At 36.5% G+C, this 26,385-nt stretch overlaps 5 protein-coding genes across 5 annotated transcripts; 2 read left to right on the forward strand and 3 right to left on the reverse strand.

The window, feature by feature from the left end:
- Window positions 1-901: 901 nt before the first annotated feature.
- On the reverse strand, window positions 902-2,494 carry LOC113754359 (probable signal peptidase complex subunit 1). The gene is made up of 2 exons (XM_027298749.1): window positions 2,373-2,494; window positions 902-1,440 (listed from the first exon to the last, which is right to left on the reverse strand). The coding sequence occupies exon 2, from the start codon at window positions 1,438-1,440 to the stop codon at window positions 1,162-1,164; it is 279 nt and encodes a 92-aa protein (XP_027154550.1). The 5' UTR covers window positions 2,373-2,494; the 3' UTR covers window positions 902-1,161.
- Window positions 2,495-2,618: 124 nt separating this feature from the next.
- Window positions 2,619-6,486, forward strand: LOC113751308 (small ribosomal subunit biogenesis GTPase RsgA 1, mitochondrial-like). The gene is made up of 5 exons (XM_027295262.1): window positions 2,619-3,645; window positions 4,501-4,722; window positions 4,836-5,030; window positions 5,178-5,371; window positions 6,021-6,486. The coding sequence occupies exons 1-5, from the start codon at window positions 2,917-2,919 to the stop codon at window positions 6,211-6,213; spliced, it is 1,533 nt and encodes a 510-aa protein (XP_027151063.1). The 5' UTR covers window positions 2,619-2,916; the 3' UTR covers window positions 6,214-6,486.
- A 4,213-nt stretch (window positions 6,487-10,699) lies between these two features.
- LOC113753921 (putative late blight resistance protein homolog R1B-17) lies at window positions 10,700-15,812 on the forward strand. Its single transcript, XM_027298199.1, has 4 exons — window positions 10,700-13,743; window positions 14,271-14,415; window positions 15,310-15,512; window positions 15,650-15,812. The coding sequence occupies exon 1, from the start codon at window positions 10,727-10,729 to the stop codon at window positions 13,727-13,729; it is 3,003 nt and encodes a 1,000-aa protein (XP_027154000.1). The 5' UTR covers window positions 10,700-10,726; the 3' UTR covers window positions 13,730-13,743; window positions 14,271-14,415; window positions 15,310-15,512; window positions 15,650-15,812.
- A 1,501-nt stretch (window positions 15,813-17,313) lies between these two features.
- Window positions 17,314-18,394, reverse strand: LOC113751957 (receptor-like protein 9DC3). Its single transcript, XM_027296100.1, has 2 exons — window positions 18,037-18,394; window positions 17,314-17,945 (listed from the first exon to the last, which is right to left on the reverse strand). Exons 1-2 carry the CDS (start codon window positions 18,392-18,394, stop codon window positions 17,314-17,316), a joined length of 990 nt encoding a protein of 329 aa, XP_027151901.1.
- A 68-nt stretch (window positions 18,395-18,462) lies between these two features.
- On the reverse strand, window positions 18,463-20,321 carry LOC113751958 (receptor-like protein Cf-9). Its single transcript, XM_027296101.1, has 3 exons — window positions 19,997-20,321; window positions 19,569-19,793; window positions 18,463-19,076 (listed from the first exon to the last, which is right to left on the reverse strand). Exons 1-3 carry the CDS (start codon window positions 20,319-20,321, stop codon window positions 18,463-18,465), a joined length of 1,164 nt encoding a protein of 387 aa, XP_027151902.1.
- Window positions 20,322-26,385: the final 6,064 nt, after the last annotated feature.

Below are 26,385 nucleotides of genomic sequence, written 5' to 3' on the forward strand. Positions count from 1 at the left end.
TGAGCCGCAATTGCATAAGCATCCACCCTCCATGTACAACGAACAACGCCTCCAACCGCCCCTTCCCCCCCACCAAAAAAAAACAACAAAAAAAACAAAACAACAACCCAAAAAAAAGGGGAAAACAACACCACAGAAAGAGAAAAGAAAGGGTACATCACAAGAAGTATGTAATAAAGGATCATTTGTTCAGGGAAAGGGGAAGAATAGAGGAGAAAAGACAAGCTGTTCTACCTGGTCAAAACAGTTTGATCCTTGTAAGTAGTAATCTTTCAATGTCACAAAAACTGACTAATGATCTCTAGCCTCTAGTACACTGACTAATGATCTCTAGCTATGCAAGAATTGACTATGAACAGCTACAAATCAGGGATGCCAAATATATTAACTACAGGCAAGCAGATAACTGACCTACAATATACATAGACTTAATGAGAGAACTCATTCGCATTGCATCTCATCCTATCCCATGAGCAGTATGAGCAATTTCAAAGACCTAGTCAATCACAATTAGAAACATAAGAGTTCCAGATTGCATGCACCAGATATAACTCAAGGTGTGGACGTATATTCTTCCCATTTATTTTCCCTTGACATGGTTAAGAATCCAAATAGGTTCAGCAGGACAGAGATCCAAACACTTCGCAAAACTCAATTACCGAAAGCCTTGAATGGGAAAGTGTATTTTTAAGAGACGCAGATGGATAAACCAAATCCATCATGCAACAAGGGAAATTTGCAACACTGTACTTCTGTAAGTACCCCAAAATAAACCCAAAAATTCTAAGTGTTTATGCAAGACTTTCAACACAAACTTGTTCCTTTCTGCTTTGACCATGATACAAAGGATTGTACCGGAAAAAATCTTGACTAGTTATAATGAAAATAAACAAGCAATTCGATAACCCACCAAAAACAAGTAGGCACTTAAACTGACAATCTAAGATCCTGATACATGCACACATGGAAGCATACCAGAACTAGAAGACAAAGTAGAAGCCATATGTGAAAACTAGAAACATTTGCAATGTATGAAAGTCAGATGTAGGCCACATTCAGCAAAATGTTAGTTCACACAAAAATGAAGGCATTAAAATATAGCTAATAAACCTCCCATCACAAATATCTGAGCAAAATGCTAAGCAAAACTAGTCAAGTGACCTACTTCTTGCCAGTCTTCTTCTTTGAGCTAGTATTAGCAGACACCGGTTTGGGATGCTTCTCAGCTTCACTTGGGTCCAACCATTTGAGGGGATGGCGATTGAAAAAAGGCCAATTGGGAACAGTAATGAGAGAAGTCAATAGAACGCCAGAAGCATATATCAGCAGCATTATCTGAAATGAGCCCAAAACAAAGCCTGAAATAAATGCCACCACAGCAAAGCTCACCAGCATTATCTGCATGAGTTGCTCTGCTAGCTTCTGCCCTTGCCAATCCATCTATCAATAGATAGCATAAAATGTCTATCACACAAAAAATCAATAACATAAAGAAAGAGGATAAGAACTGGAGATAGATGGCAACACATCCAAGAATGAAGTACACTAATACTCGATTCCTTGGGACACAAATGCTATTCTAGCAGAGAACCACACGAGGCTTGTGCTAAAATGGTAAAAGAATCCGCAGTCTGGGATCAAAATGGTAAAAGAATATCTTCATCTTGCAAGCACTCTAAACGCCATGACAATGAAAACTAGTACTACGATTCAGATCTAACAACCCCAGCTTGCAATAGCAACTAGAAACTTCACCAACAAACTATCAAAGCAATTGAAAACTGTCAATTAACTAAATTGTGAAGCAAAAGCGATCTCAAGGATTAAAATGGCATCCTCATAATTCACATACTATTTAAATCGAGAAGCTCAATACAAATATCAACAAATACAATGCCGAGCAAGTTCAAGATTTGTAAGACACCACAAACAGCTCAAACGAGCTCCCTGTAATTAAAATTCACCAAAAAAAATCCAAATTTGAGGGAAAGAGTAATTTTAGATGCTCAAATCGGATTAAGAGTAAGACTACAACAAAAGTAGCTCAGGTCAAACTATAAACAGCTCGAATTTCATTAAAAAGAATTAAAAAAAAGAAAAAGAAAAAAAGAACAGATCTATAAATATTTAAAAGAAAAAAGCCCAAAAGAAATTAGCTGAAGACTAAAAGCAGGACAGGTTCCCGAGACAAGGCATTATTGACATAAATTCCCAATATTTAGACAGAAGATTCATATGGCAGTAGTAGTACCGAAATCATCCGTATGGCGACAGAAAAGCGAAACAAAAGATCAGACGGAACTGATAAATAGGAACGAAAAAAAGAAAGAAGATGAAGATTTAAAAAAAAAATGGGGAATATAAAAAATTACCTGGGAAATGGAAATGTGAGGGAAGTGAGCCTGAGGGGGAAGCTGCGAGAGTAGGCGGTGGGAGTACGCGCAGAAGAGGAGGAAACGTCCCAAGAAATGGAGGAAACGGATAGGTGAAGTCGTGAAGAGATACAATAGTAATACTTAAGAAAAAAAAAAAAATGAAAGAACAGGTGCGGGCCAACCAAAACATGAAACCCAAATCAGAAGCATCAGAAGGCCCAGCTGAGTAACTAAATTTTTGCCGCAAGTGGCCAAGTCCCGAAGCCTCAGAAGGCCCAGTCGACGTGGGCACAGTCACGGAAGAATTCCCACTGCCGGCCTTTTCAATTTTCGTGAGAGAAATCCAGAAGCACTGAAGAAGAAGAAAATGAAATTCTCACACTTGAACAAAGATTCCAGTCAAATCCTCACCACTAAGATAAAACGGATGATCTAATTTGCGATATTACTCTTCTTCGCTGTTATTTCTCGCTAATAGGAAGTGACTACTTAGTAGTTACTTAGTAGTAGAAGTGCAGACTTCCGACTTGCTCTTCCGGTGATGATGATCCGTCCCATTTCACTTATCCGCCTTAGGACGACGACGTTTTTAACAGTTCCACTTTCCTCAGCCCTGTTCGCGGTTAATCGCCGCCACCGCTATTTCTCCATCTTCGCCGCAGCGGCTCGGCGCCACTCCCAAAACCTTGGCCAAAATGTGTCCAGGAAGCCTAATCAACCTAACAAAAACCTCCTCAAAGCTCGCGAAACTGTTAAGCAGCTCTCCTCTCTGGCTCCGGCTCTGACCCAAGACAATAAGCCTCGACTCTCGAAAAGCCAAGCCGTCGGGCTAGTGGCCGCTTCCCAAGCAAATTTCATGCGCGTCATTGTCCAACAGCTTCCTGAAGAAGAGAATGAAAATGAATTAGAAGATTCTGGAGGAGGAGGAGGAGGAAAAGGAGGAGCAGGAGAAGGAGCTATTGGAATGGAATTGCTGTGTGTGGTGAAGGTTGTATTGAAGAAGATAAAAAGGAGAGTACTAGTTGGGGATAAGGTTTTGGTAGGCTCTATTGATTGGGTTGATAGGAGGGGGATGATAGAGGATGTCTTCCAAAGAAAGACGGAGACCGCTGATCCGCCTGTGGCAAATGTGGATCATTTGTTGGTTCTTTTCTCCACGGACCAGCCCAAACCGGAGGCGCTTGCTTTAACGAGGTTTCTGGTGGAAGCTGAATCCACCGGAATTCCTGTTACGCTTGCATTCAACAAGTCTGAACTTGCTACTGAAGAGGTCCGGAGATTCAACACATTTTCCTAGTGATGCTCTGTTTATTCACTAGTTAGATTTCAATTACCTATTTGCAAGTTAGCGAGATTCTCATACCCAAGTTTATTGTGAAATGTGCTTCGTTTTTCGAGCTTTGTATTAATCATAATTTTAGTTGATAAAGTTCATATTTAGGATAAAATGCTAGTATGTGTTTGCTATTGGTCGCTGAAGTTCAGGTTATGCATGCCCTGAATATAAACTTGTTTTGATCTCAATGATCTGTAAACTTGTTTGGATTTTTCTGCATCTTCCATGCCTAGTTATGCTGTGTTTTCTATTTTGGCTGTTATCTGTTTGGGCTGCGATCTTATTCGTACTTTCTGAGGCTTCTTACTAAGTCTATCTGCAACTCTCTATCTGAGGGGGATATAATACATATCACTGAGGCAACTCTCTATGGTACTATGCCTCCCATTTTGGTTGATCAAACTTTGGATTGAAAAGCCTCTTTTGAAAAATTTCACCGTTAGATTCTGTTCCATTTTGTATTCTGCATCAATCCCTTATTCGTACTTTCTGAGGCTTCTTACTAAGTCTATCTGTGGGGGATATAATACATATCACTGAGGCAACTCTCTATGGTACTATGCCTCTGATTTTGGTTGATCAAACTTTGGATTGAAAGGCCTCTTTTGAAAAATTTCACCGTTAGATTCTGTTCCATTTTGTATTCTGCATCAATCCCTGATCATCTAGGAATTGGGATTGCACTGTATTCTGTGCTCGTTCTTCCATCGTTGGTGGCTGTTTCCTCATTTTGCCATATTTTCTTCCCATTGTTTGTTTACTTAAACAAAAAACAACAAACTTCTGCAGATGCTGTTTACTTGGAAATCTAAGCTTCGGAGTTGGGGTTATGAACCAATATTTTGTAGTGTTGAATCAAAGCATGGAATTGACACCTTGCAATTCAACCTGAGAGAACAAACTTCTGTAATCGTAGGTCCAAGTGGCGTTGGGAAATCCAGCTTGATCAATGCTTTGAGGAACAATAAACATTTTGTGGGCTTTTCTGAACAGGATAATTGGTATTATCCAGTGGGTTCTTCCTCTTAGTTTACCTTTTTTCGCCCTTCTTTATGGCTATTGCTTGTAGGTTGTGTAGACCCTTCTAAATTCTCTCTGTGATCCTGTCTACCCTTATCTCTTAGATTCTTGGCAGCAAGTGGTTTGAAGAGCAACGTGTTGCAGAGGTGTCAACAAGAAGTGGAAAAGGAAAGCATACTACTCGGCATGTTTCTTTGCTTCCATTGATGGGCGGGGGTTATCTTGCTGATACACCAGGATATAACCAGCCAAGTTTGATTAAAGTCACGAAGCAATCTCTTGCTCAACATTTTCCAGAGGTTTCTTCTCTTGCACTACTTTCTTTTGTTATCTTTTTCACCTGTTGAAGTTGATGAGGCCTTTTTTTCCAGTTTTCATTCCATGATGAAGTATTTGGTTGAATTTTTACTTTAAAGGGGCTTTACATTTTATTTAACTCTCTTCAGATACGTAAAATGCTCAAGGATATGGAACCTACAAAATGCTCATTTAGTGACTGCTTACACCTTGGTGAACCTGGGTGCATTGTAAGTGGGGATTGGGAGAGGTATGCTTACTATCTTCAACTGCTGGATGAGATTAAAATCAGGGAGCAGTTTCAACTAAGGACAATAGGAACTAAGAAAGAAGGTGATGTAAGGTATGTTGGGAGTATTTGCAACTTTTGAATGTCTGCTTCCCTGTTATGTGAATTTTTCAAGTTCTGTATGCATACTTTATTACAACTTGAGCATGTTTATTTGATGTGATGGAAAAGAATATTAATAGTTACTCCTGTGTCTGGACTCTAGTAGACTACTAATGCATTTCAAACTAGAAGAGAATCAGGATCACATGCAGCATCAGCATTTGCAAATAGAAGTCCTTCAACTCAGAATAGTGTTTCTGATTTGTTCCATCAAAACAATTCTCCAATGAATATGATGTTACAATAGTTACATGGCGATCTTTACATTTTTAGGAGATTGTAAGCATATGAGATTGACTCGCTTCAACCTCTGGAAAATAATCTGGAAATAACAGCTTTTTCCGTTATAACATAGCACGTTAAGTGTTGGCAACAGATGATTTGAAGTTTTATATGAACCTTGTGTTACATCTTTCTTAAGCTGAGAATAGACGACTAGAGTCATATTTCCTGCATGTTTACACCTTTGTCAACGAAGCGATTATCAATCTTACGGTTACAGCATTTGCTGAATTGACAGTTTTTTCCTATTCTTCTGCATTTTCTTCCTCTTTTGTGGATGTTCTCTGGAGCTTACATTGGTTCAAAACTTCCTATTCAGGTACAAGGTGGGAGGCAAGGGTGTCAAGCAAGCAGAGCCACGGTTGGAACCAAAGAAGCACAGAAGGCAATCGCGTAAAAGTCTTAATCAGTCAATATTAGATGAGCTGGATGAATATTATGAAGATGATGATGAAAACATAGCAGATGATGAAGATCTCATTTTGAGGGCCATGAGGCAAGAAAATGAGTAGTCTTAGTCGTAATCGACTTACATAATCCATAGTATATAGCTCTTTAAGCTTTTAGGCTGGATGCTTTTAGGTTGAAACCTCGTTGTACAGTTTGTAGAGGGCAGGGGGAAGTTGTTTGTGGTCTAGGACCTTACATTCTAATTGTCCGGATTGCAGTTGTCAATTGAAGACTTTTTGGATGTTAACGAACTTATGTCCCATGTCAGTTCTAGTTGTAGCTCAGACAGCGCAGCTGGGATTTTTCCAACATGAAAAGCAAATTTTCCTTGCTTCTGTTGCTGAGGCACCATGGCAGAAATCTCTACCTGGAAAGGGCATTACTTACTTGACTTCTTTTGGCCAAAGTTGGGATAGGAGAATACCAAGATAATGAGGAACATCTTCAAACATAACTTATACGTGGATACTTTGTTTGGATTGCATTTTCTTGGATTTTTTATAAAAAAAAATTATTGTACCGATTTGATGCATGTAAGGAAAAAAGGTAAGAGCATCTCCAATTTGAAACGTTAATTTTTCCAATGGTAAGATTTTAATTCTCTATATAAATACACAACACACTTTTTTTTCATATCTCACTATTTTACTCTATTATTTCTTTTACTCTCTCACTCATTTAATTCATTTTTTGTGATAATGGATGAAAATTTTAGTAGTTTTACAAATATGTTAAATGCTCCAAATATAAGAAAATTCATCATCCTCACAAAATCAAAACCCCCAAAATTTTCCAAATTACCCAAAATTACCCATTTCCAAATTCCAAAATTATTAATTAAGTATGGATTATTATGATATCTTCACATTTGAGGTATCAAATATTTGTTTAATTTTCTGCATAATTATGTTTCAAAAAAACACAAAATAATTTTTGAGAGATAGAAAAAGATATATTGTTCAAACTTAAAAATTAATAATATCGTTTTTAGAAAATAAAAAATTCAAAAGGTAAAAAATTTAATGAAAGTTAATACTTTATTTTTAAAAATAACAAATTATTTTTAAAAATTACTTTATTCATTTATGGGATATGAGTCATGCATTATTAAAATAAATATTTGATTTAATTGTGAACCTATGCTATTACACCTTGTGGAGTGTAATCCATTATGAGTGGAAGTGTAATAAAAGAGGAGAAAGTGGAATGCTGACGTGACATGTGGATTACACTCTAAAGAATGTAAATCATTGTGGATGCTCTAATAGGGAAATGTAATCACGAAAAACGATGTAATTTTTCGGCGAATGATGGCTGTCCAAACGGGGTTATGTGCAGCGGAAAATGAAGATGAATTTCTTCCCCACAAAAATGAGGGTGAGAAGTGAGAAACCATGACCTGGTAAAAGGATGCTTGGAGTCGGAAGATAATCCGCGGAGCACGAGATTGCATGAAGTAACTATTAAGCAAAATAACGGGCATGAGAACTAGGCTCACAGCAGTAATTATCATCTGGATGAGAGAAGCTTTATGCTTAAAAAAAATAAATAAAATAAATTGAAATAAAAAGGACGATCAAATATCTTATTTTTTTTTTTTGTCGACACTGGGGTGTCCAGGTCAAGACCCGAAGGCGGCCTGACTAATCCCCAGCGGCCCGGGAGGAGAGACCCCATCCCCCAAGCACGGTAACCCTGCACGACTCGAACCCCTGGCAAGCGCTCCTAAGGAGGCGTGCGCTGCCAGATGAGCTGCCCAGGAGGGGCATCAAATATCTTATATGGATGATTAAAATTTATTACTTTTTTGTTTGAACTTACCATTTTATTTGAAAAACTTACATACAACTAGATTTAGTAAGTTTAATGAGATCAATTTGAACTTGCCATTTTATTTGAACTTAGTAAGTTTTATTAGATAATTGGTAAATTTGGCTAAAAAAGTGGTAATTTTTTAAATTTATTTTTTTATTGCACAAACTTACTATTTTACTTGAAAAACTTACATATAGCTAAATTAGTAAGTTTAATCAAAATAATAGTAAGTTTTGTTAGATAAAGTTTTACTAATAAAAATATAACTTTTGAAATTTACTACTTTATTGGACAAACTTACTACTCCCTCCGTCTCCTATGTTTAGTTATTTTTGGGGATATGTACTTTTTATGCACAGTACACTCCATCAAAAAAATTTTCCTTTTATTCCACTATTGCCCTTAATCATGTGCTAGTCAAAAGCAAGAAGTAGAAAGCAATCCCATCACATTTGTCTTTATACATAATTAATGAAGGATATAAAGGAAATTTAAGAGTATAAAGTAGTTAGAAATGTCAAACATGATAAATATTTTGAAACAGTCAAAAAAGAAAAGTACAATACTCTCAATAAAACGGAGGGAGTAATTTACATCAGAAATCTACCTATTGCTAAAGCGAGTAAGTTTGACAAAAAGTATAGTAAATTTCATTACATAAATGATAAGATTCAGTATTAAAAAGGTAAATTTTCTTAAGTACTTAAAACTTACCATTTTACATGACAATCTTACGGATTTAGTTGGAAAAGTTACATATACCTTTGAATGAGTTATTTAATTCACCAAAAAGGATCGCAAAAGGCTCTAAATTATCACAAAAGAAAAGAAAATCGGATGTTCCCAGCAACTCTCATTATTTTATTGCAAGTCACCTAACGAAATCCGCACCGTAGCACTGTCCGGCAAGTCAACTCATTCCTAATGGTTTCATTTTTGCCGCACCAAATAACGCGGAAGCCTATTCTTTGCCTTTTGCGTGTGAACAGCTTCACAAAGAGGAAAATGAATGTAAATTGTAAAAGAGTTGAAAAATTCTTGTGCGTGGTTTGCCGAATGCTGACTTTTATGTCCATAGATTATCAAAATACTACTGTATAAGAGAAGCAAAATACTAAAATTTCTCTCCTGGATTGTCAGTTAAATGCTGACTTTGATTCGTATATACTATAAGGTACTTGTATACTTGAGAATATTTTATAATCTGAGAAGCAAAATACAGACTAATCGGTTTTGATTTCAAAGTGATTGGCCCCCATTTTTGTCTCTGTTGCTGCTGAGGATTGAATGATGGCTGAATATCATGATAATCTTGGTCCTGCCTTGCAAGATCTCCAAGACCAGTTGCAGAGTGTGAGACTTAAGCAACATCATGATCAGCAGCATCAACATGGATCTCTACGGCTTTTGGCTAGAGTTAAGAGGATGATTGTGCAGGATTCGAGCGAGGTAGAGGATGATGTGTTGTATGATGCTCTGGCTGCTCTTATTGATCGACTTCAAATGGAGGTGCCATTTCTGTTGGCATTCGAGCATTATGTTTCCTTCTGGGCTAAGCTGTCTTTTAGACCTTTGCTCAATAAAGTTGGTATAGCGCTGTCTGAGATTGCCAAGGACATCAGGCTTGCTCGTGAAAAGAATTACATTTCCAAAAGCCCTTCGAGATTGATGGATTTCCTTCGCCACTCACAACAAAGGGTTGAGCGCATGAAGCCAGAAATTGGAGAAGCTAATAGCATTTTGCTCACCGGTAAGTTTGAATTACCCTCTCACCTGCCTGAGTATCCATTCTGGATAGATTCTGTTTTTATTCTAGCAAGCAGTCTTAAGGCTTTCCTGGACACTGTTGATACAGATCTTCATGCACCACTTTTAGCCTTTCAAGTTAAGCTAAGGTCATTTGGAACTTTCCTTCAATGTGTGGTAGTTTGTTTCTGTACCTTAGCTGAACTTAAGGTGCGTGAATTAGATGCAGCGATGTGGGCATCAGATCCTGAATCATTTATGAAACAATTCCTTCCTAGTCACATACTTGATAGTTTGATAAAGCATGTAGCTTCTGTGGCCATTCGCTTAGCAAACCTCTCTTGCCTTTACTGGTTCAAGGAAGTGGACACTGATGAGAAAAGAAAGACGATCATGGGGATTTTGAATTTGCAACAGGAGATTGACCTTTCAACTGCAGAATTTCTAGAAATGAATCTGAAGCTTCTTAGAGCTGTCAACCAAATTCAGCCTGGCCAAATAACTAGGAATAAGGTAACTGGTTTTCTCAGTTATCTCCTCCTCCACGAGGAAGGGGCACTTGGTGTTGCTGATGAGCTGAAGTACTTGATAGAACTTGTTATCAGCCAACCAGAGAAGCCCTGTAACGAGGTGGAAACTTTCCTGACAGAAATTAAAGCAGTTATTAGGGAGGCTGCTTCTCTAAGTAACTCACTTGATGGAGTATGTGCACATTCTCCTAAGGCTGAGGTTGCTAAGATTAGACTCCTCAAGGAAAAGATTTGGCTTCTGAAAGCAGAACATTTCCTCAAAGGACCACGAAACACAAGCTTTATCGACAACCCATATTGGGATTGGAAGTCTCGCATTACATCACTTGACAAGGGACTAAAAAACTTGAGAAGCTTTTCGAAAGATCTACCCGAGGTCAAGACAATACTTTGCAAACAGAACTTATCACTGGTTGAAGAAGTTCCTAGGGAGCTACAATCTGTCTTGCAATCATTTTCTGCCAAAGAAATCGCAGAGAAAAGGATGAGGGAATCACTGTTGCTACTGCTTTTAAAGATTTTGGTTCTCAAGGCAGACTTTTATCTTTTGGAGATACTGAATGGTAATGCAAATTTGCTGTCCCTTGCAAACGATCGAATTGAATCTGTTCGTGAGGGCCTGAAGTTGCTTATGACATTTGTCGCAAATGTACCAGAGGAGAGTTCAGACCATTTGGAATTCATCTTAACAAACATTGAAGCTGTGGCTAAAAGGATAATATATCTCTATCACTCAGTTCTAACCAACAAAATCACTGAAGAGTTGATCGAAAGAATGTACCTTACACTTTCGGAGTTGTTAGATCAGATTAAAGTTAACAAGGCAAAGCTGAGAGAGCTTTATCCCCAAGTTCGAGGATCATGTTTCCCCAAGACCAATGGATTGGGGTGTGTTGATTTTCTGTTGAGAAACCTTAAGGAGCTGCAAACCCATAAATCTAAGTCAATTGCAACTGTGAAGAATCAAATTGAAAGAATCCAGGGGGATATGGAGTTCTTTAGATCTTTCCTCAATGATAGAGTAAAGGAAAGAACTCAACATCAAGAACTGAAAGGTCTTGGTGAACGCATTACAGAGGTGGCATACAAGGTGGAATACGTCATTGACTCAATCGAGGTTGGCATTGGTGATCACTTACAACATCTGTTATGGCTTGACTCTCTCTTAGAAGATATTAGCCATATTAAGATGGAGGCAGTCAAAAGCTACCAGAAGAAGACTTGTGATGGCATACCCCATAATGTCACCAGAAGTTCAGCCCATATGATATCACAAGTTAGTGCCCCAGAACCTGATGAAGTGGTGGTAAGTCTCAGTGATCAGGAAGAAGTGATAATTGATCGGCTTATAAAAGGATCCTTGCAACAAGATATGGTTTCTCTTGTGGGTATGCCAGGAATAGGTAAGACAACTTTGGCCAAGAAGTTGTACAATGATTCTAGAGTTACTTATCACTTCCACATTCGTGCATGGTGCTGTATCTCGCAAGTATATAGTAAAAGGCAGGTGTTGCTTGACATATTAAGCAACATTAGTGGGCTTACTGACTACATTCATAAAATGACTGATGAAGATTTAGATCTGGAGTTGTATCAGCAATTAAAAGGAAGAAGGTATCTCATAGTTATGGATGACATGTGGAGCACAGAGGCGTGGGATGACTTGGAAAGATCATTCCCTGATGATAAAAATGGTAGCACACTTCTAATAACAAGTCGTATCCAGAATGTGGCCTTGAATGCTAAACCTAATAGTGATCCTTATCTTCTTCGTCTCCTCACTGATGATGAAAGTTGGAGCTTACTACAACTGAAGAGTTTTCATGGAAAGGGTTGCCCAACAGAATTGCTTGGAGTTGGAAAGGAAATTGCTCAACAATGTAAAGGACTACCTCTTTCTGTGGTTGCAGTATCTGGTCTCCTTGAAAGGACGGAAAAGAAACCAGACTTGTGGAAACAAATTGTTGACAGTTTGAGCAGAAGTTTAATAGATGATCCACAAACCCAGTGCAAGGAAATCCTAGAGCTGAGTTATGAGCACTTGCCATACAATTTGAAAGCATGCTTCCTTTATTTCGGAGCATTCCTGGAGGACAAAGATATCTCTGTGCGCAAGTTGATATGGTTGTGGATTGCTGAAGGTTTTATTAAGAAAAGTGAAGAGAAAAGCTTAGAGGATATTGGAGAGGATTACCTGATGGACTTAATCAGTCGAAGCCTTGTATTGGTTTCTAAAAGAAGATCCATGGGTAGGGTCAAAACATGTCGAGTTCATGACATGCTACATGATTTGTGCCTGTCAAGATCTAAGGAAGAAATGTTTTTGCAGCCAATTACCAAGTGTGATGAACCATTTGCTTCTTTTGATGGTTTAGATGATGATGTTGATTTTGATCATTATTACCCTTCAAAACCATTAATATATGAAAGACATCGGCTTTGCATTTGTTTGGAGCGGAGGCATTTCATCAAATCAAAACCTTCTGGTCCAAGAACAAGGTCTCTGCTATTTTCTGCAGTTGCTGATAGGTATCCCAGATGCCCATATGATATCACATTCATTTTTCAAAATTTTAAACTTCTCAGGGTGTTGGATTTGGAATCCATCAATATGGGTATGTTCTTTCCCATTGGATTTGATTTATTAGTTCAACTAAGGTACTTAGCAGTCAGTGGGGATCTGGATTCTATTCCACCATCAATAGCCAGCCTCTGGAAACTAGAGACGTTTGTTGTGAAGGGATTAAAAGGTATGGTTGTGTTACCGGTTATTATTTGGAGCATGAGAATGTTAAGACATGTTCATGTAAATAGTTGTGCTATGTTCGATTTGCAAGAAGACCAGCTTGAAGGTTCCTTGGTATTGGATAACTTAGTAACTCTTTCCACACCAGCTCTTTCTGGAGGGAAGGAGACATTGAAGATACTGAGGAGATTTCCCAATCTTCACAGGTTAAGATGCATCATTTTTGAATCTCCGAGTTCTCCTATGGGATGTAATCAATTTCCACAATTTGACATTCTAAATCAGCTTGAATCACTCAACATCTCTGGTAGGGCCCTTAATCAGGGAGAATTGAGCTTCCCCCTGAATTTAAAAAAATTGACTTTGTCTAGGCTTCGCCTGCCATGGAAACACATGTCTGCTATTGGGAGACTACAAAACCTTGAGGTTCTCAAATTACTTTCTAATGCCTTTGAGGGCCGGATATGGGACATGAGGGAAGGGGAGTTCCTAAAGTTGAAATTCCTGAAGTTAGATTCTCTGAATGTTGTTGAGTGGAATGCCACTTGCGATCACCTTCCCAACCTTCAGCAATTAGTTTTGCGACACTGCAAAGAACTTGAGGCAGTTCCATTCTCTTTTGGGGAAATTCCTACCTTGCTGATGATTCAAGTGCAACGTTGTGGCCTTTCCACAGAAGAGTCAGTCAGGGACATTGAGGAGCAAGGGATTGAAGGCCTCAAGATCTTCATCAGTCATTAAGATTTGTATTTCAGGTAATCATCTTGATTTTGGATTGAAACTTTACCACATACTTCTAGTCATGCAAGTACTAGAGTTTAGCAAATTATTTGTGCATCAAAATCTTTTGTCTCGTGACATTTTTGTGAGAATCAGTTACCTTGAGGTCATATGTTAGCTTTAATATATTAAGCATTTGGGAACTTAAGACTTTCAACTGGGAACATGTTGTTTTGACATCTTTGTTTTAGTTTCTTTATTTATAGATTTATGACAGAAACCATTTTTTTTTATTTCTGTTTACTTTTATTCCAAAGTGACTTTTGCCATTGTAATTTTGCATGGCTCTTCATTTACAAAGCACGGTTATGGTAATGTCGGCAGAATACAAAATAGGTCTTGTCGTATACCACTGGCTTTTCTACAAGCTAGCTTGAGTGGCGTGCTTTCTGAAGAGGTTAAAGTTGTTGTGCTCCAATAAATCCCCTAAAAGTGAACCTTCATTGATAGTTTGATTGATAAGCTGTATTGTTAACAATTTCAGTATTCTGTTCCATTGCAGATGGAAATAGAAGACTTTTTCTTTGAGGAGTTGAACATAATGGAAGAGTTTGAGATAGCTTAAAACGTCAAAAAGGAAGGAATTTGACAGCTTCTTAGCGGGAAATTCTGCTGAAAGAAGTTGCAGCTTTAGATAAGTTGTCTAGGTAATTCTCTTGCACATAACATAGCAATCTTTTTAATTGTTTCCTGATGCTTATGAGTTTTTGAGTTGAAAATCTTCTCCAGTTTCTATTGTTTTTGCATGAGGAACATGAGATGTCACACTAACTTGCCAGTGTCTTTCACAAAAGCTTGACATTTTTACTGTAAACTCCTGAGTCTTTGTATCTGATCCTCCATCCTCCTGGTGTGTTTCATTTGCATGTCTATGTAATCCTTTTTGAATAAAACAGAATCAGATCCTAAATGAGTTTTCCTTTTATCCATCAGAGATGGCAAAACATATAGAAAATTCAAATCTACAGAATAAGTCTAACGGAAGAAATAAACGTTGTGGAATGAGGGCATTTCTGTAACTGGAAAAAACTGGATGGGAGAAGGGGGAAGATAGGAAAGATTCTTAAATTGAGTTTGAAGTTGTTTTCAAACTTCAAGCACTGTAAATTCCAGCATGGAACCATGTTCCAAAATTTTAGCTCAGTTTTTTATTGAACAAATGAAAAAGAGCTTTTATAATGCATTAAAAACTTGAAATGCTGTGACTTTCAGCAGTCTTTCTTGAGAACAATTTTACAAGAACAAAATAAAGTACAGTTTCAGCTATATATTGAGCAAATTGTGCGACTTCCAACTGTTTAATCTCTTGAAAAGGGTGCCAGTTTTATTATTCTTTTCCAGTTTCCACTTGAGTTGGACAGAGTCTTTTGCTGTTACGTGGTTATACTCTTCAATCTCACATGTCACAAGTATCATGAATGCTAGTATTTCAGTTGTTACGGAGTAACTTTTTTTCCTGCCTCATGTCCTTATTTTCTCTTCAATGAAGTGTTGACATTTTGTCGGTTTGAAGCATAGCTAAGCATGTCTATTCGTTTCAGGCTTATTGTGGAGGTTCAATACCAAGCAGACCTATCAAACACAATTTTGTGTGGAATAAGATGCTTTATGTGACATCCATAAATTTGATGATTTTGAATGCAAAGCCTAACATAAGGGACAACTTGATCCAAGTGCTTCAGAATCTGCAGCAATCTTTGACCTTAATTAAGTGAAGGCACCAAGAGAGACTTCAGCATTAAGGGTATCAAACATCTTATGCTTCTTGATTTGCTAGTTAATTTTAGTACTTTATTGTTTTGGTCCATTGCAACTGCATCAGCTCTTGCCAAATCAATATTTTTTTCTACTTTAGCTGATCAACTTATGTGATTTGTCCAGGGAAAGTAGCTTATGGCCTAATGGGGAAGGAAAATCTTTAAGGTTATAGCAGATGGAGTTGACAAGACTGGAAGCTTGACAAGCCAAGGTTGTACTTAATTGCTAAGTGTTGACAGTAGCTTCGGAGGTGCAAAAACTGTACGTGTGTTTATGGATCAATCCATAATTTTGTTGTCTCTAAATTATAGCAGATGGAGTTGACAAGACTAGAAGCTTGACAAGCCGAGGTTGTATTGAATTGCTAAATGTTGTCAGTAGCTTCGGAGGTGCAAAAACTGTACGTGTGTTTATGGATCAATCCATAATTTTGTTGTCTCTAAATCCATAATTTTCTAGGCACAATAATGAGCACATGACTACAATTTTTATGCAAAGATATCCTGATTGCAGTTTTTTGATATTATGATTCATATTTATTCTGCTCCTTGTCAGAATAAATGACAGCAGGCCTTGCCTGTACAAATGACAGTAGAACTTGTTAAGGAGTATGCTCAAACTTCTTGCTTAACAACTTATGATCCCCTGATGTAAACAATTTCATGATTTCAGTCAAAAGAATCTATGTTGCACAATTTCGATAATGTAGTGTATGAATGTGAAAGAAGCTTGGAATATGCATATGTTTAGCTTTAAACGTGCTACTCAATGAACAAGGCGGATAACAAAGTTAGATCCACCATTGACGATCAGATCTGAGCCGTCCAATTCAAATTTTCAAACAATAAATTTTTTGTTTTATTTTTAAATTGGAAAGCTTAGATCTAGTCTAGCATACCCTGCTATTGCACTCGCAATGGTAGGAGTCCCTCGTTCAAAATTAAAGATGATGTTTCGATATAAGTTCTAAAAACTACAAAATGGCTCGAAACAGAGAAATGAACAAGAGGATTAAACAATAGAAAAATTGAACTATTAATAATCAATATTTATTGCATATGTTTTACTGCTTTTCCTACAATTTATGTTTGAATGTGACAGTTTTATATTCAAAAAAATATATGTTTTAGGTTTCTACTTTGCTTCTTTTTCAAATTCTTCTTATTCTTTTTTATCCAGTCATCCTTTCAATCCAAAATAAAGCCAAAGATGAATAATAATTTCGACATACTGTGGCGAGAAAAGGACCATATGTTATAGAGGTGTGTCGAATGCTCCTTCAAGCTCCATCCGACTATACTATATAGCTTAGAAGAAGATCCATAAAAATAATGGTCAAATCAAATGATCTCCCTCTACCTGCAAAGAACGTGCCCTTTAGTAGTCAAACAAAATGCAACACTTTTTCCCAAATTTTGGGCTAGCTTATTTCTACTTTGGGATGGAATGTTCTTGCACATGGATATCGAATTTGATCATAGGTGTTTCTTGTTTTACTTTGTAAAAAATACAAAGATTCTCAAGGATACATGGAAAGTAAAATATCAAGTCTAAATAGTTCAAATGGTGATACCTTTAATTCTATTCAATTACATTACAGGAAAGTTCATAATTCACCAGACCAATCATTTTTATAACTTTGATTTTGCCATTTCTCATTTGTACAGGCACTTTCTCTGCTCTTACCAACTCATCAGGTTGAGTAGTATGAACTATGAATATGTTACAACTTTGGTCAGCTTCAATGTACCATTTGACTTGAACACACAAAAAAAAAAGAAGGAATACTAAATCACAAAAGTCACAAACTTGGGCCATTTCTTTCTAACCAATTTGGAGGCTGCTTCTTGTACAATTTTATTGAACCATTTTGGTTTTCCGGTTAAGAAAATGAAGCATCCTATGATTGTTCCAATCACCATTCCACAACGACAACCGATTAAAACAGCTGTCCAAGTAAATCCACTGAAAATTTCCTCATTATCTTCTTGATCCAGTTCCGGTTGCGGTACTGGCTGTGACAACTCATTAGTTCCACAACTTTCTGACAGAGGAAATCCACATAATCCGCTGTTTCCAGTGTAACAACGGTTATCAAATGTACCAAACTGCTTTCCTCTAGGTATGTTACCAACAAGATGGTTGTGAGATACATTGAAAACTGAAAGATAAGACAAAGCAGCAGGTTGCTGGGAAATATCCCCATCGAGTTTGTTCCCCGGCAGGTCTAATGATTCAAGAACAGTTAAATTTGGCAATGCTTCTGAGATTTGACCTTGAAGGCTGTTATGAGATAAGTTTAGCCCTCGAAGTGCGATGAGATCTCCAATGACTTGTGGGATCTGCCCCTGGAAGTTGTTACTTGAGAGATCAATGGTTGTGAAGACGGACAGAATTCTCAACATTTGAAGTTCCAGCCCTTAAAAAAATTATCACCACTACAGAATCTTTATAAAGGTTATTCCCCATGTAGTTCAACTGTGCTGTAGTTCCATCTATTCTCATCATACCTCTGAGATTGTTGAAGAGTCTTGCCGGCAAACTCCCAGTGAAGTTATTGTTTGAAAGGTCAAGGATTCTCAGGGAAGAGAATGACAGTTTTTGAACTCTTATGTTGCCTTGCAAATTGTTGGATCTCAAGCTTAGTACCTGCAACTTTGGAAGAGTTCCCAACCATCTAAAGTTGTTGTTTCCAAGATCGAGAACTTTCAATTCTTTACAATTCGAAAGAGAATTTGGCAGTGCTCCTTCTAATTGATTGTCACGCAAATTCAGAGTACTCAGTTTGTTTCCTACTGGAAAAGTTGCTGGAATGTTCCCATGAAAGTGATTTTTGTGCATATCTAACACGGAGAGGTCCATGCTCATGTTCCCCAAACATAGAGGAATTCTGCCACTCAAGTTGTTGTTCGACAAATCAAGAATAGCGAGTGAGCTTAATTTGCATATTGATGATGGGATTCTCCAGTAAGATAGTTATCTGGAATCATGAAGACCTGTACGCTGGCAGGTGGAATAACCACAGGCCCTTGCAACAAACATGAACTAAGATCTAGATAAAGCAGATTTGGGAGTGGAATTTGGCTCAGATCAATTAGAGAGTTGTAGGAGAGATTCAAATAGAACAAACGCTGACTCCAGTTATACCCTTTTTTATCTGAAAATATATCACCATGGAGCAAATTCTCTGAAGGATCTAGCTTATATAGGTTATTTGCAGGCACTAAGAAATCCAAATCTTTGATTCCACAAGAGGACAAAAACAGAAATGCAACAGATTGAGGCAAGGTAGAATTAACACCATCAGTGATCAGCAAAATGTTATTGTTAGAAAGATCAAAAGTTTGAAGCTGGTTGCAGTTTGAAAACATGCTAGCCTGCACAACACCGCCGAAATTGTTTGATGACAGATCAAGCAGTGCTAGATTTACAAGTTTTGAAACTGATTTTGGAACAGGACCATCCAGCTTATTTCCACTCAGATAAATTCTCTGTATTGACTGATACTGGAAATCATAGAGTTGGCCAGTAAGTTGATTGGATTCAAGGTCTAAAAATATCAATGAGGGAAGGCTAAACACCTAAGAGGGTACTGCACCGGTCAAGAAATTGCTTCCCAACATGAGTAAAGCTAGGTCTTGCAATCCGGTAACATTGTGGGAGGGTATTGGACCTGTAAAGGAATTCTATGACAAATCTAAACCCTCAAGATTTGTCAAGTTGATCACTGAAGCAGGAAAAAAACCACTGAAATAGTTAGTACCTACAGATAATTTCTGCATATTGTTGAAATTGCTGAAACTATTGGGGCATTTGGCCTTCAAGACTATACCATGAAAAGTCTAAGAAAATGAGTTGCTCAAGATTTCCAAGTCCGGAGGGTACCTGGCCACTCAAATTATTAAAATTAAGCATCAAATAATTCATTTTGGTGAGATTCCCAAGAGATTCAGGTATAGGACCCCAAAAGTTGCAGGATGAGAGATCTAATAGCTTAAGAATTTCAAATATCCAATGGATTCTGGTATTTCTCCAGAAAAACCGCTTTCAGAAAGAGCTAGATAACTCAGCGTGCTGGTGGTGGTGTTCCATTTCACATCTGACAAGTAACCATAAAGGTCACGTTTGTTAGTCAATTCAACTCTTACCAAGTTTGGTAGTTGGAAAATGTCAGCTGGGCATTTGCCATACAAATTTGTGCTACCAAGGTTCAGAATTGTTAGTGAAGCTGACACGTTACTTGGAATTACTGAAGCAAAATCTACACCTGTAAATAAAGCTTCTCTTAACCGTGTTAAGTTTCGAAGAAGCAACTTAAAAACAGGCGGTTGGATTCTAATATATTGCAAAGGCTGTGAGAGATAAGGGTGACTAAATTGGAGAAGCTCAAGAATTCAGATGGAAGTTGACCTGAAAATCCAGAGCTGGAGAGATTGAGGTGTGTCGAACTCGAAAGCCCACCAAACTTACTGGAAATCAGTGAAGAAGAGAAATCATTGCAAGCAAGGTTGAGCCATTTGAGGTGAGAAAGCTGAAAGAGGCTGCTGTTGGAATTGATTACCCCATGAAGCTGGCTGCAGCTAAGATCCAGGCCAATAACTTCACCACTTAGCTCATTACATGTTACTCCATCCCACCTACAGCAATCTGTGCTTCTGTTCCAAGATTTCGTCCCCCGATAAGAAGGCACACCATTGGAATCACAGCCTGAAGAAGCTGTGTTGTCTATATCAATGCTTTTCTTGAATTGCAACAAGAACTGGCTCTGGTCACTTGAGGCATAAATGGCTTGCATTGCTGGGAGATGAAGAAAAGACCATTTGATAGTGCAAGAAAACCAAAATAAGTTGAATACGTTTTCCCATTTTGCCTAAATCAAATGCTTCAGATATTAATGAGCTAAAACTTTGATCTGGTTGGATTACCACTTAACATGAAGCTAGCTCTTATACATACAGAGAAATTCAGTAAAAACCCGTACCATATATTGCATGAAGATGCATACAAACTTTGATTAGGTTTTAATCAAATTAAAATAAAAAATCATCTTACATTTCTGCATATGTCACTGAATATGCATTGAATTGAAAGAAGCAAGGACCATCAAGAGCCATTCAAAGTTTTGACCTTGCAATTTTGTTAGAAAGTGTAATGATGGAGACGAACTTTAATTACATATTCTTGTTGCTAAAGCGACCACTAAATTGGTGGTAATTTCTATTCAAGAGCAACAAAACTACTGATCATTTGCTCAAAATTGTCAGTTTTTTGCTGCTGTTAGTAGTTATCAAGGTAGTTATCAAGCGTCCACTAAATTGGTTGTAATTTTATCTTCTTCTCATTACATCAAAAGAGGGACTAGTGAAAACTCTCCAATATCAACCTTAAGAATTTAAGCCGCATTATCATATTGGAAGTTCATTTAATTAGAGCGCTCGCGAGCGGCTCGGTTCGTTTGCCGCCCTAATTAGCTATGATTGAGTTATCACTAATAAAATTTGACTCATTTATGAAATGCCTTTTTCTATATACTTATTGTTCATCTTTTATTTAATTTTCTTTTGGCTATTGTCCAAGACCAACTTTACTGTCTGCCTTAAACAATTGTGCAACAATTACCCCCACCACACGCTGCTGGTGGTCTTTTTTCTTTTTTCTTTTTTTAACTTCCAATTCAAATATGCATATTATAGAGTTTCATTTTTATGTAGAATAGTATGAAAAAAGTTAAAAATAATCAGAATGGTCAATGCACTCCAATCTCAAAGTGATTTTTTGCACTCCATGTGAAGGAAATAAACCTTGAGTGCGAGAAACATTTCTTGGCATAGATTCAACTGAATTTTATCCGGAATATTTACGAGATAGTATTCAAATCATTTGAGTTGACCTTATTACGAATTTCTTGCTAAATGACATGGGATGCTAAAATTATACACTAACATAATATCGATTATGAAATATGTTCAGACGCCTCTCTCCTACTACTTTTGCTTGAGTGGCATCCATCTACTAACCCAATTGACTTTTATTCCTTCTGTTAAATGATCCACATAGAAAATTGATATTTTAGAAAATATTAATTATTTGGTTTTCCCAGTAAAGCATATTGGCCCCCACGTGAATGGACTGGTGGTTGGCGCCTCTTCCTCGGGATAGTCAGGTCCTGGGGTCGAACCTCCGCAGTAAAATCGATTTCTCCGTGCATCTAACGTGCTAGGTCTGGTTGGGGCGCTGGACCGGGCCGGAGTGGGATTAGTCGGGCCGCCTTTACGGACTTGATCCGGACACCCACTCCGTCAAGAAAAAAAAAAAAGTAAAGCATATTGACTATTTCAAGGTAATGTGATCGACTGTGAGGTCAACATTTATTACGTGCGAAAGCTATTTTATGATCTATACAAGAAAGATCTATCTAAAGAGTACCCAGATGACACTTGTTAAAGATAGAATTTAGGTGTCATTTTTTTAGCAAATTAAAGTCAAAAGTGATGAGTACAAATAGAAGGGATAGTAATAACTCTTGTTTTGTACATTTACATGGTAAATTCATTAGAAAGACCCATAAAAGGACACTCGGAAGAAGCAATTGCTCACATTAACTGCTGACCAAAGTTTTGAAACCCAGATTGGACATCTACCCGGAAAAAGATTGGGTTGGAGATCATTAATACAATCATTGGGCTAATTGTAATTGACCCATGATGTCATAAATATGTTATAACTTCTTTTATAATATAAGTGCCATAAATATTTATGTGTAGTCAAGTGGCTTACATAAAAAAAAATCCAATTGAGAAAATATTTGGAATGATAATATACATTAAATAATTCTTCAATTTATCTTTTTAAGAGGAAAGTGCTAATCCAAAGAGAATTTAAAAGATACAAAAAGACCAACATAAAATTAATGCCTAACAGAACCAGTAAACGTATCGTTTATTAATGTCCAGATACTATTCGCCTCTTTAGAAAAAAATTAATTCTTACGTAAAGTTAGAGGTTAGAAAATCAATGTTTAAGAAAAAATTAGTTTTTTGGTGCTTTTAAAAATAGTATTTTGATAATTTTATTGGCGGTAGTGCAATTGAATGGCAAATTTGAAATAATATGGAAAAAGAACGCTGGCTCGCAAATTAACCAACCACATGAAAAAACTAAATAGATTTGTACATGGGCAGACAAAGTAAGAATCGAGGCAATTCATTAAATTTTCCATCCAATATTGATCCCAAACAGTTCTCGAAAAAAAATTCCGATCCAATATTTTCTAGTTTGACGGTCTATTGTCTGATTTGTCGAGTTTTCATGAAACAAATCGATTCTTAAAGCTTTCAGGGTTTGAGGTCTAGATCAGCCCAGAAAGTGGCCTAATTAACGGTTCGACCAGGCTGAGTTTTAAAACCAAGCTGTTTACTGTGTCATGAAATGAATCTTTCCCTTTTTAGTTGTGATTAAAAGCTTGTTTGACTTTTTCTTTAAGTTTTTTTCTAGTGGCAGAAGGGTGAGATTTAAGATATAGGGAGGAAACAGGATGATTAAAATTCAAGATCTCTAATTTTTTAAATTTCAACCTTAGCTACTACATAAAATGATTAAAAAAAAAACTTGTTCGACCTTGCCAACTTGTATAACATTGTGCCTTGTGAACTAACAATCATAAAAAGAAGACAGAATTACATATTTCATGTATTGTTAGACATGTTTTCAAAACTAAATTCAATTGATAGGAACATTAGTCAGGTGATTGAGAGGTTTCTAATTCGATTCTCGCACTCTACCTCTTTCAACTCGTAAAGTCTAGAGTCCCACTTACAAAAAAAAAAAAAAAAGGTTAGCTTTTGTGCTTATTTTGGAGAGTAGCAAATAAAAATATTAAACATTGGATACTTTTAAGAACAATTATGTACTAAATTAATTTTTTTGGATGTTTAGACTTTAAATTTGATACAGGAAAAAGAAAACCTAAGGGTCTACGAAGTTGAAATTAAGATACATCCAAAAGTAATTTCAAACCAAAACAACTATATGTAATATTAGTATCAAGTTTTGCAATTTTTTTCTAAAAGAAAAAATCAAATCAGCAAAAGCTCAAAATAGGCTCCAAAGAGGTCATTTAACACTATATTATTATTTTTATATGATTACAGCCAACCCACATCGGCGAGATTAATACATATGCTGAATGCCGTTATGAATTATAACTCAAAATTATATAGAATAAACTCACATTAAATAAAACTAAACAAAATTTCAATATGTAAAGTATATCTTGTATTAATCAATTATTAATTTGGCTAAGAATTAAGTCATTAAAAGATTTTTTTAACCCTTAAGAAATTTTTCTGCCTAGTCAGGTGTGGATTTTTCCCTCTTTGTTGAGTTGGGGTTTCTTAAGGTGAATGCTAGTACAGAATGCTCTGACGCAATCTTATGCAATCCAAATAGAGGACTGACATCTACTGAACTAGATATTAGGGACTATAAAATAATTTTGATAAACCTCAAAAGTGGCTGGTGCCTGGTGTAGTATTTCGGACTGAAATTTTTTGGGTCCGTTTGGATCGGTGGATTTGGATTCAAGGAAGGATTTAATTTGAAAAGATTTGAATTGAATAGATTTAAAATTTGCTGTAATTTAAAATACATTGTTTGGATGCCATTTATCATAAAATGGGGATAGTTTATAGTTAACAAAAGTAATGGGGTAAAAAAAAAATGAAAGTTTTAAGGGTTGAAATCAAATTTTCGGTTTCTTCTTCCTTCTTCCCCAGTTGGAATTTTGAATTAGGAATGGTAATTGGGATGGGTGTCTGTACGCACTCGCCTTATGGGGGGCTAATAAGGCAAGGGTTGAGGCAGGTGGTAGGGCGACGAGGGAGGGAATTTTTTTCCCCCGTATAGAAATAGGGCTAGGGGCGGTGGGATTTATCCCCACCCTATCCCCCGCCCCCTACCCGTTAAAAAAATAATAAATAAATATATGTGTGTATATAATTATATATATAATATTTAATTTAATTAGTTACAAACTTATAATAATGATATTATTACTTATATGTATTATATAATGGATATGTAATATAATTGATATTATCAATTATAATAATAATTATACATGTCTACTAATAGAAATTATTAATTAGTTACACTAAATTAACTAATACATTTATACTAAATTCCTAATTACACTTAACACAATACCACTTTCTTCCTAAAAAAAACACAATAATGACTTAATAATTATATTTTGTGCCAAAAGTAAAAATTTGATTACTTTAGTTATATTTGTTTCATGATGTTGAATTGTATTCAAATAAGTCTTGTTTGATTGTTTTTATGGGTTTCAATTATGAAATTACAATGGATAATAATTTGGTGATGTATTGATATTTTAGTACTTGATTATTTGCTAAAATTTGATTATAAAAAAAATCATATGACAACTTTTTATTAGCTCCGTGGACACCAATGAGGGACGGAGCAGGGGCAGAGGGAATTAGTGGACAGCGGGATGAGGGGGCGAGGGAGGAGTCCTTCACCCCAACCCTATCCTATTGCCATCCCTATTTTGAACGATTGAACCTAAGCCTTGCCATCCCTATTTTGAACGATTGAACCTAAGCCTAAAAGTCTTTCTTACTCTTTGTCTATTTTACCAACGCAAATACAAATCCTTCCATGGTGGTTCTTATCATCTTATCACCGAATAATAATCCTTTCCTTACTCAAAATGGTACTCAAGGACTCAAACAATATTGAATAGAGATGGTCACTATATTCGATGATAAGATGATTAATGGTAGCCGGTAGCCAATTTTTTCTCCATTGAGTCTTGGAAGTTGAAATGATATTCTGAGAGAGAAAGAAGAGAGGGAAGAAGAAATGTTAAAGACGGGATTTTAAATAACCTGTATTTTGGATAAATTTGAATTCTAGCCATTTTAACAGGAAAAATTCTGGATGGATTTCAAATCCAAATCTTTCCTTTGTTATCCAAACAAGTTGGGGAATTTGAGTGAAGGATTTGAAATCCAATCCACCCAAATCCCTCAATCCAAACAGACATGGAAATTCAGCATAGAGAAATGCGAAAAATCCTTGTGCAAGTTGACCCCCGACAAGACCCAATGGCTTGTTAAATGGCTTATACACTAAAATTAAACAATAGGATTTCTCTATTTAGACACACATATACCAAATAAAATTAGGGATAATTTCAGTAATCTCCCTTGAGGTTTTTGACAATTTCACATAATTACCTTCCAATATTAGAAATTACATTGACCTCCACTTTCACATAGACTTGATCAAATGTCACCATCAGGAGCCTTCAAATGACCAAATTGCCCTTAAAAACTTGTGCCAGCAAATATTGAAACTATGAGAAAAAGAAATTGTTTTAAAATATAATTTTTTTCTGCTACTTGGCACCAAATAGTTGTAGGTATATATGCTTAAAATGCCAAGTAGAACCTATAACAATATTATCTAAGAAACATCAACATAGCTTTGATAAAAAAATCAGCGAACTAGAAGCTCAATCACTCATGATACTTCATTTGGTGTGGGATTTGTGCAAAAGGGTGACTAATATACCACAACTTAGAAACCATCAAAATCACTCGAGGTAAAAGATCAAAACTTTTATTGGTTTATTAATCTTACTTACAAGTTTTCTAAGTATTGATTGTTATTTATCATGTTAATGGCACCTAAAACTTGTTATGGAAATAATTTAAACTTCCTAGAAGACTATATGTTGTACTTATGAATGTGCCTCTATATTACTTAATGATGGTTACAGATGACTTTGTTTATAGAATATCTTTAGTTAAGTTGGCATGAATTTTTTTTTT

This window comes from Coffea eugenioides, chromosome 11 (assembly GCF_003713205.1).
Source record: "Coffea eugenioides isolate CCC68of chromosome 11, Ceug_1.0, whole genome shotgun sequence".
In the NCBI taxonomy this organism is placed as follows: Eukaryota; Viridiplantae; Streptophyta; class Magnoliopsida; order Gentianales; family Rubiaceae; genus Coffea; species Coffea eugenioides.

Bases quoted from the DNA above. Each gene is read 5' to 3' on its own strand.
- LOC113751957 (XM_027296100.1), bottom strand. From the start codon at position 18,394: ATGAGCATGGACCTCTCCGTGTTAGATATGCACAAAAATCACTTTCAT. The intron at 17,946-18,036 runs GTATGATGAGAA...AATTTTTTTAAG, and splicing joins ACTCTTCAACAATCTCAGAG to GGCTGGAACTTCAAATGTTG.
- LOC113754359 (XM_027298749.1), bottom strand. From the start codon at position 1,440: ATGGATTGGCAAGGGCAGAAGCTAGCAGAGCAACTCATGCAGATAATG.
- LOC113753921 (XM_027298199.1), top strand. From the start codon at position 10,727: ATGAGGGAATCACTGTTGCTACTGCTTTTAAAGATTTTGGTTCTCAAG.
- LOC113751308 (XM_027295262.1), top strand. From the start codon at position 2,917: ATGATGATCCGTCCCATTTCACTTATCCGCCTTAGGACGACGACGTTT. The intron at 3,646-4,500 runs GTCCGGAGATTC...AAACTTCTGCAG, and splicing joins CTGAACTTGCTACTGAAGAG to ATGCTGTTTACTTGGAAATC. The intron at 5,031-5,177 runs GTTTCTTCTCTT...AACTCTCTTCAG, and splicing joins TTGCTCAACATTTTCCAGAG to ATACGTAAAATGCTCAAGGA.
- LOC113751958 (XM_027296101.1), bottom strand. From the start codon at position 20,321: ATGCAAGCCATTTATGCCTCAAGTGACCAGAGCCAGTTCTTGTTGCAA. The intron at 19,794-19,996 runs GTAAGTTTGGTG...CTTTATTTACAG, and splicing joins CTCTTCTTCACTGATTTCCA to GTGTAGATTTTGCTTCAGTA. The intron at 19,077-19,568 runs GTTTTTCTGGAG...TGATATTTTTAG, and splicing joins TCTAGCTCTTTCTGAAAGCG to ACCTTGAATCCAATCAACTT.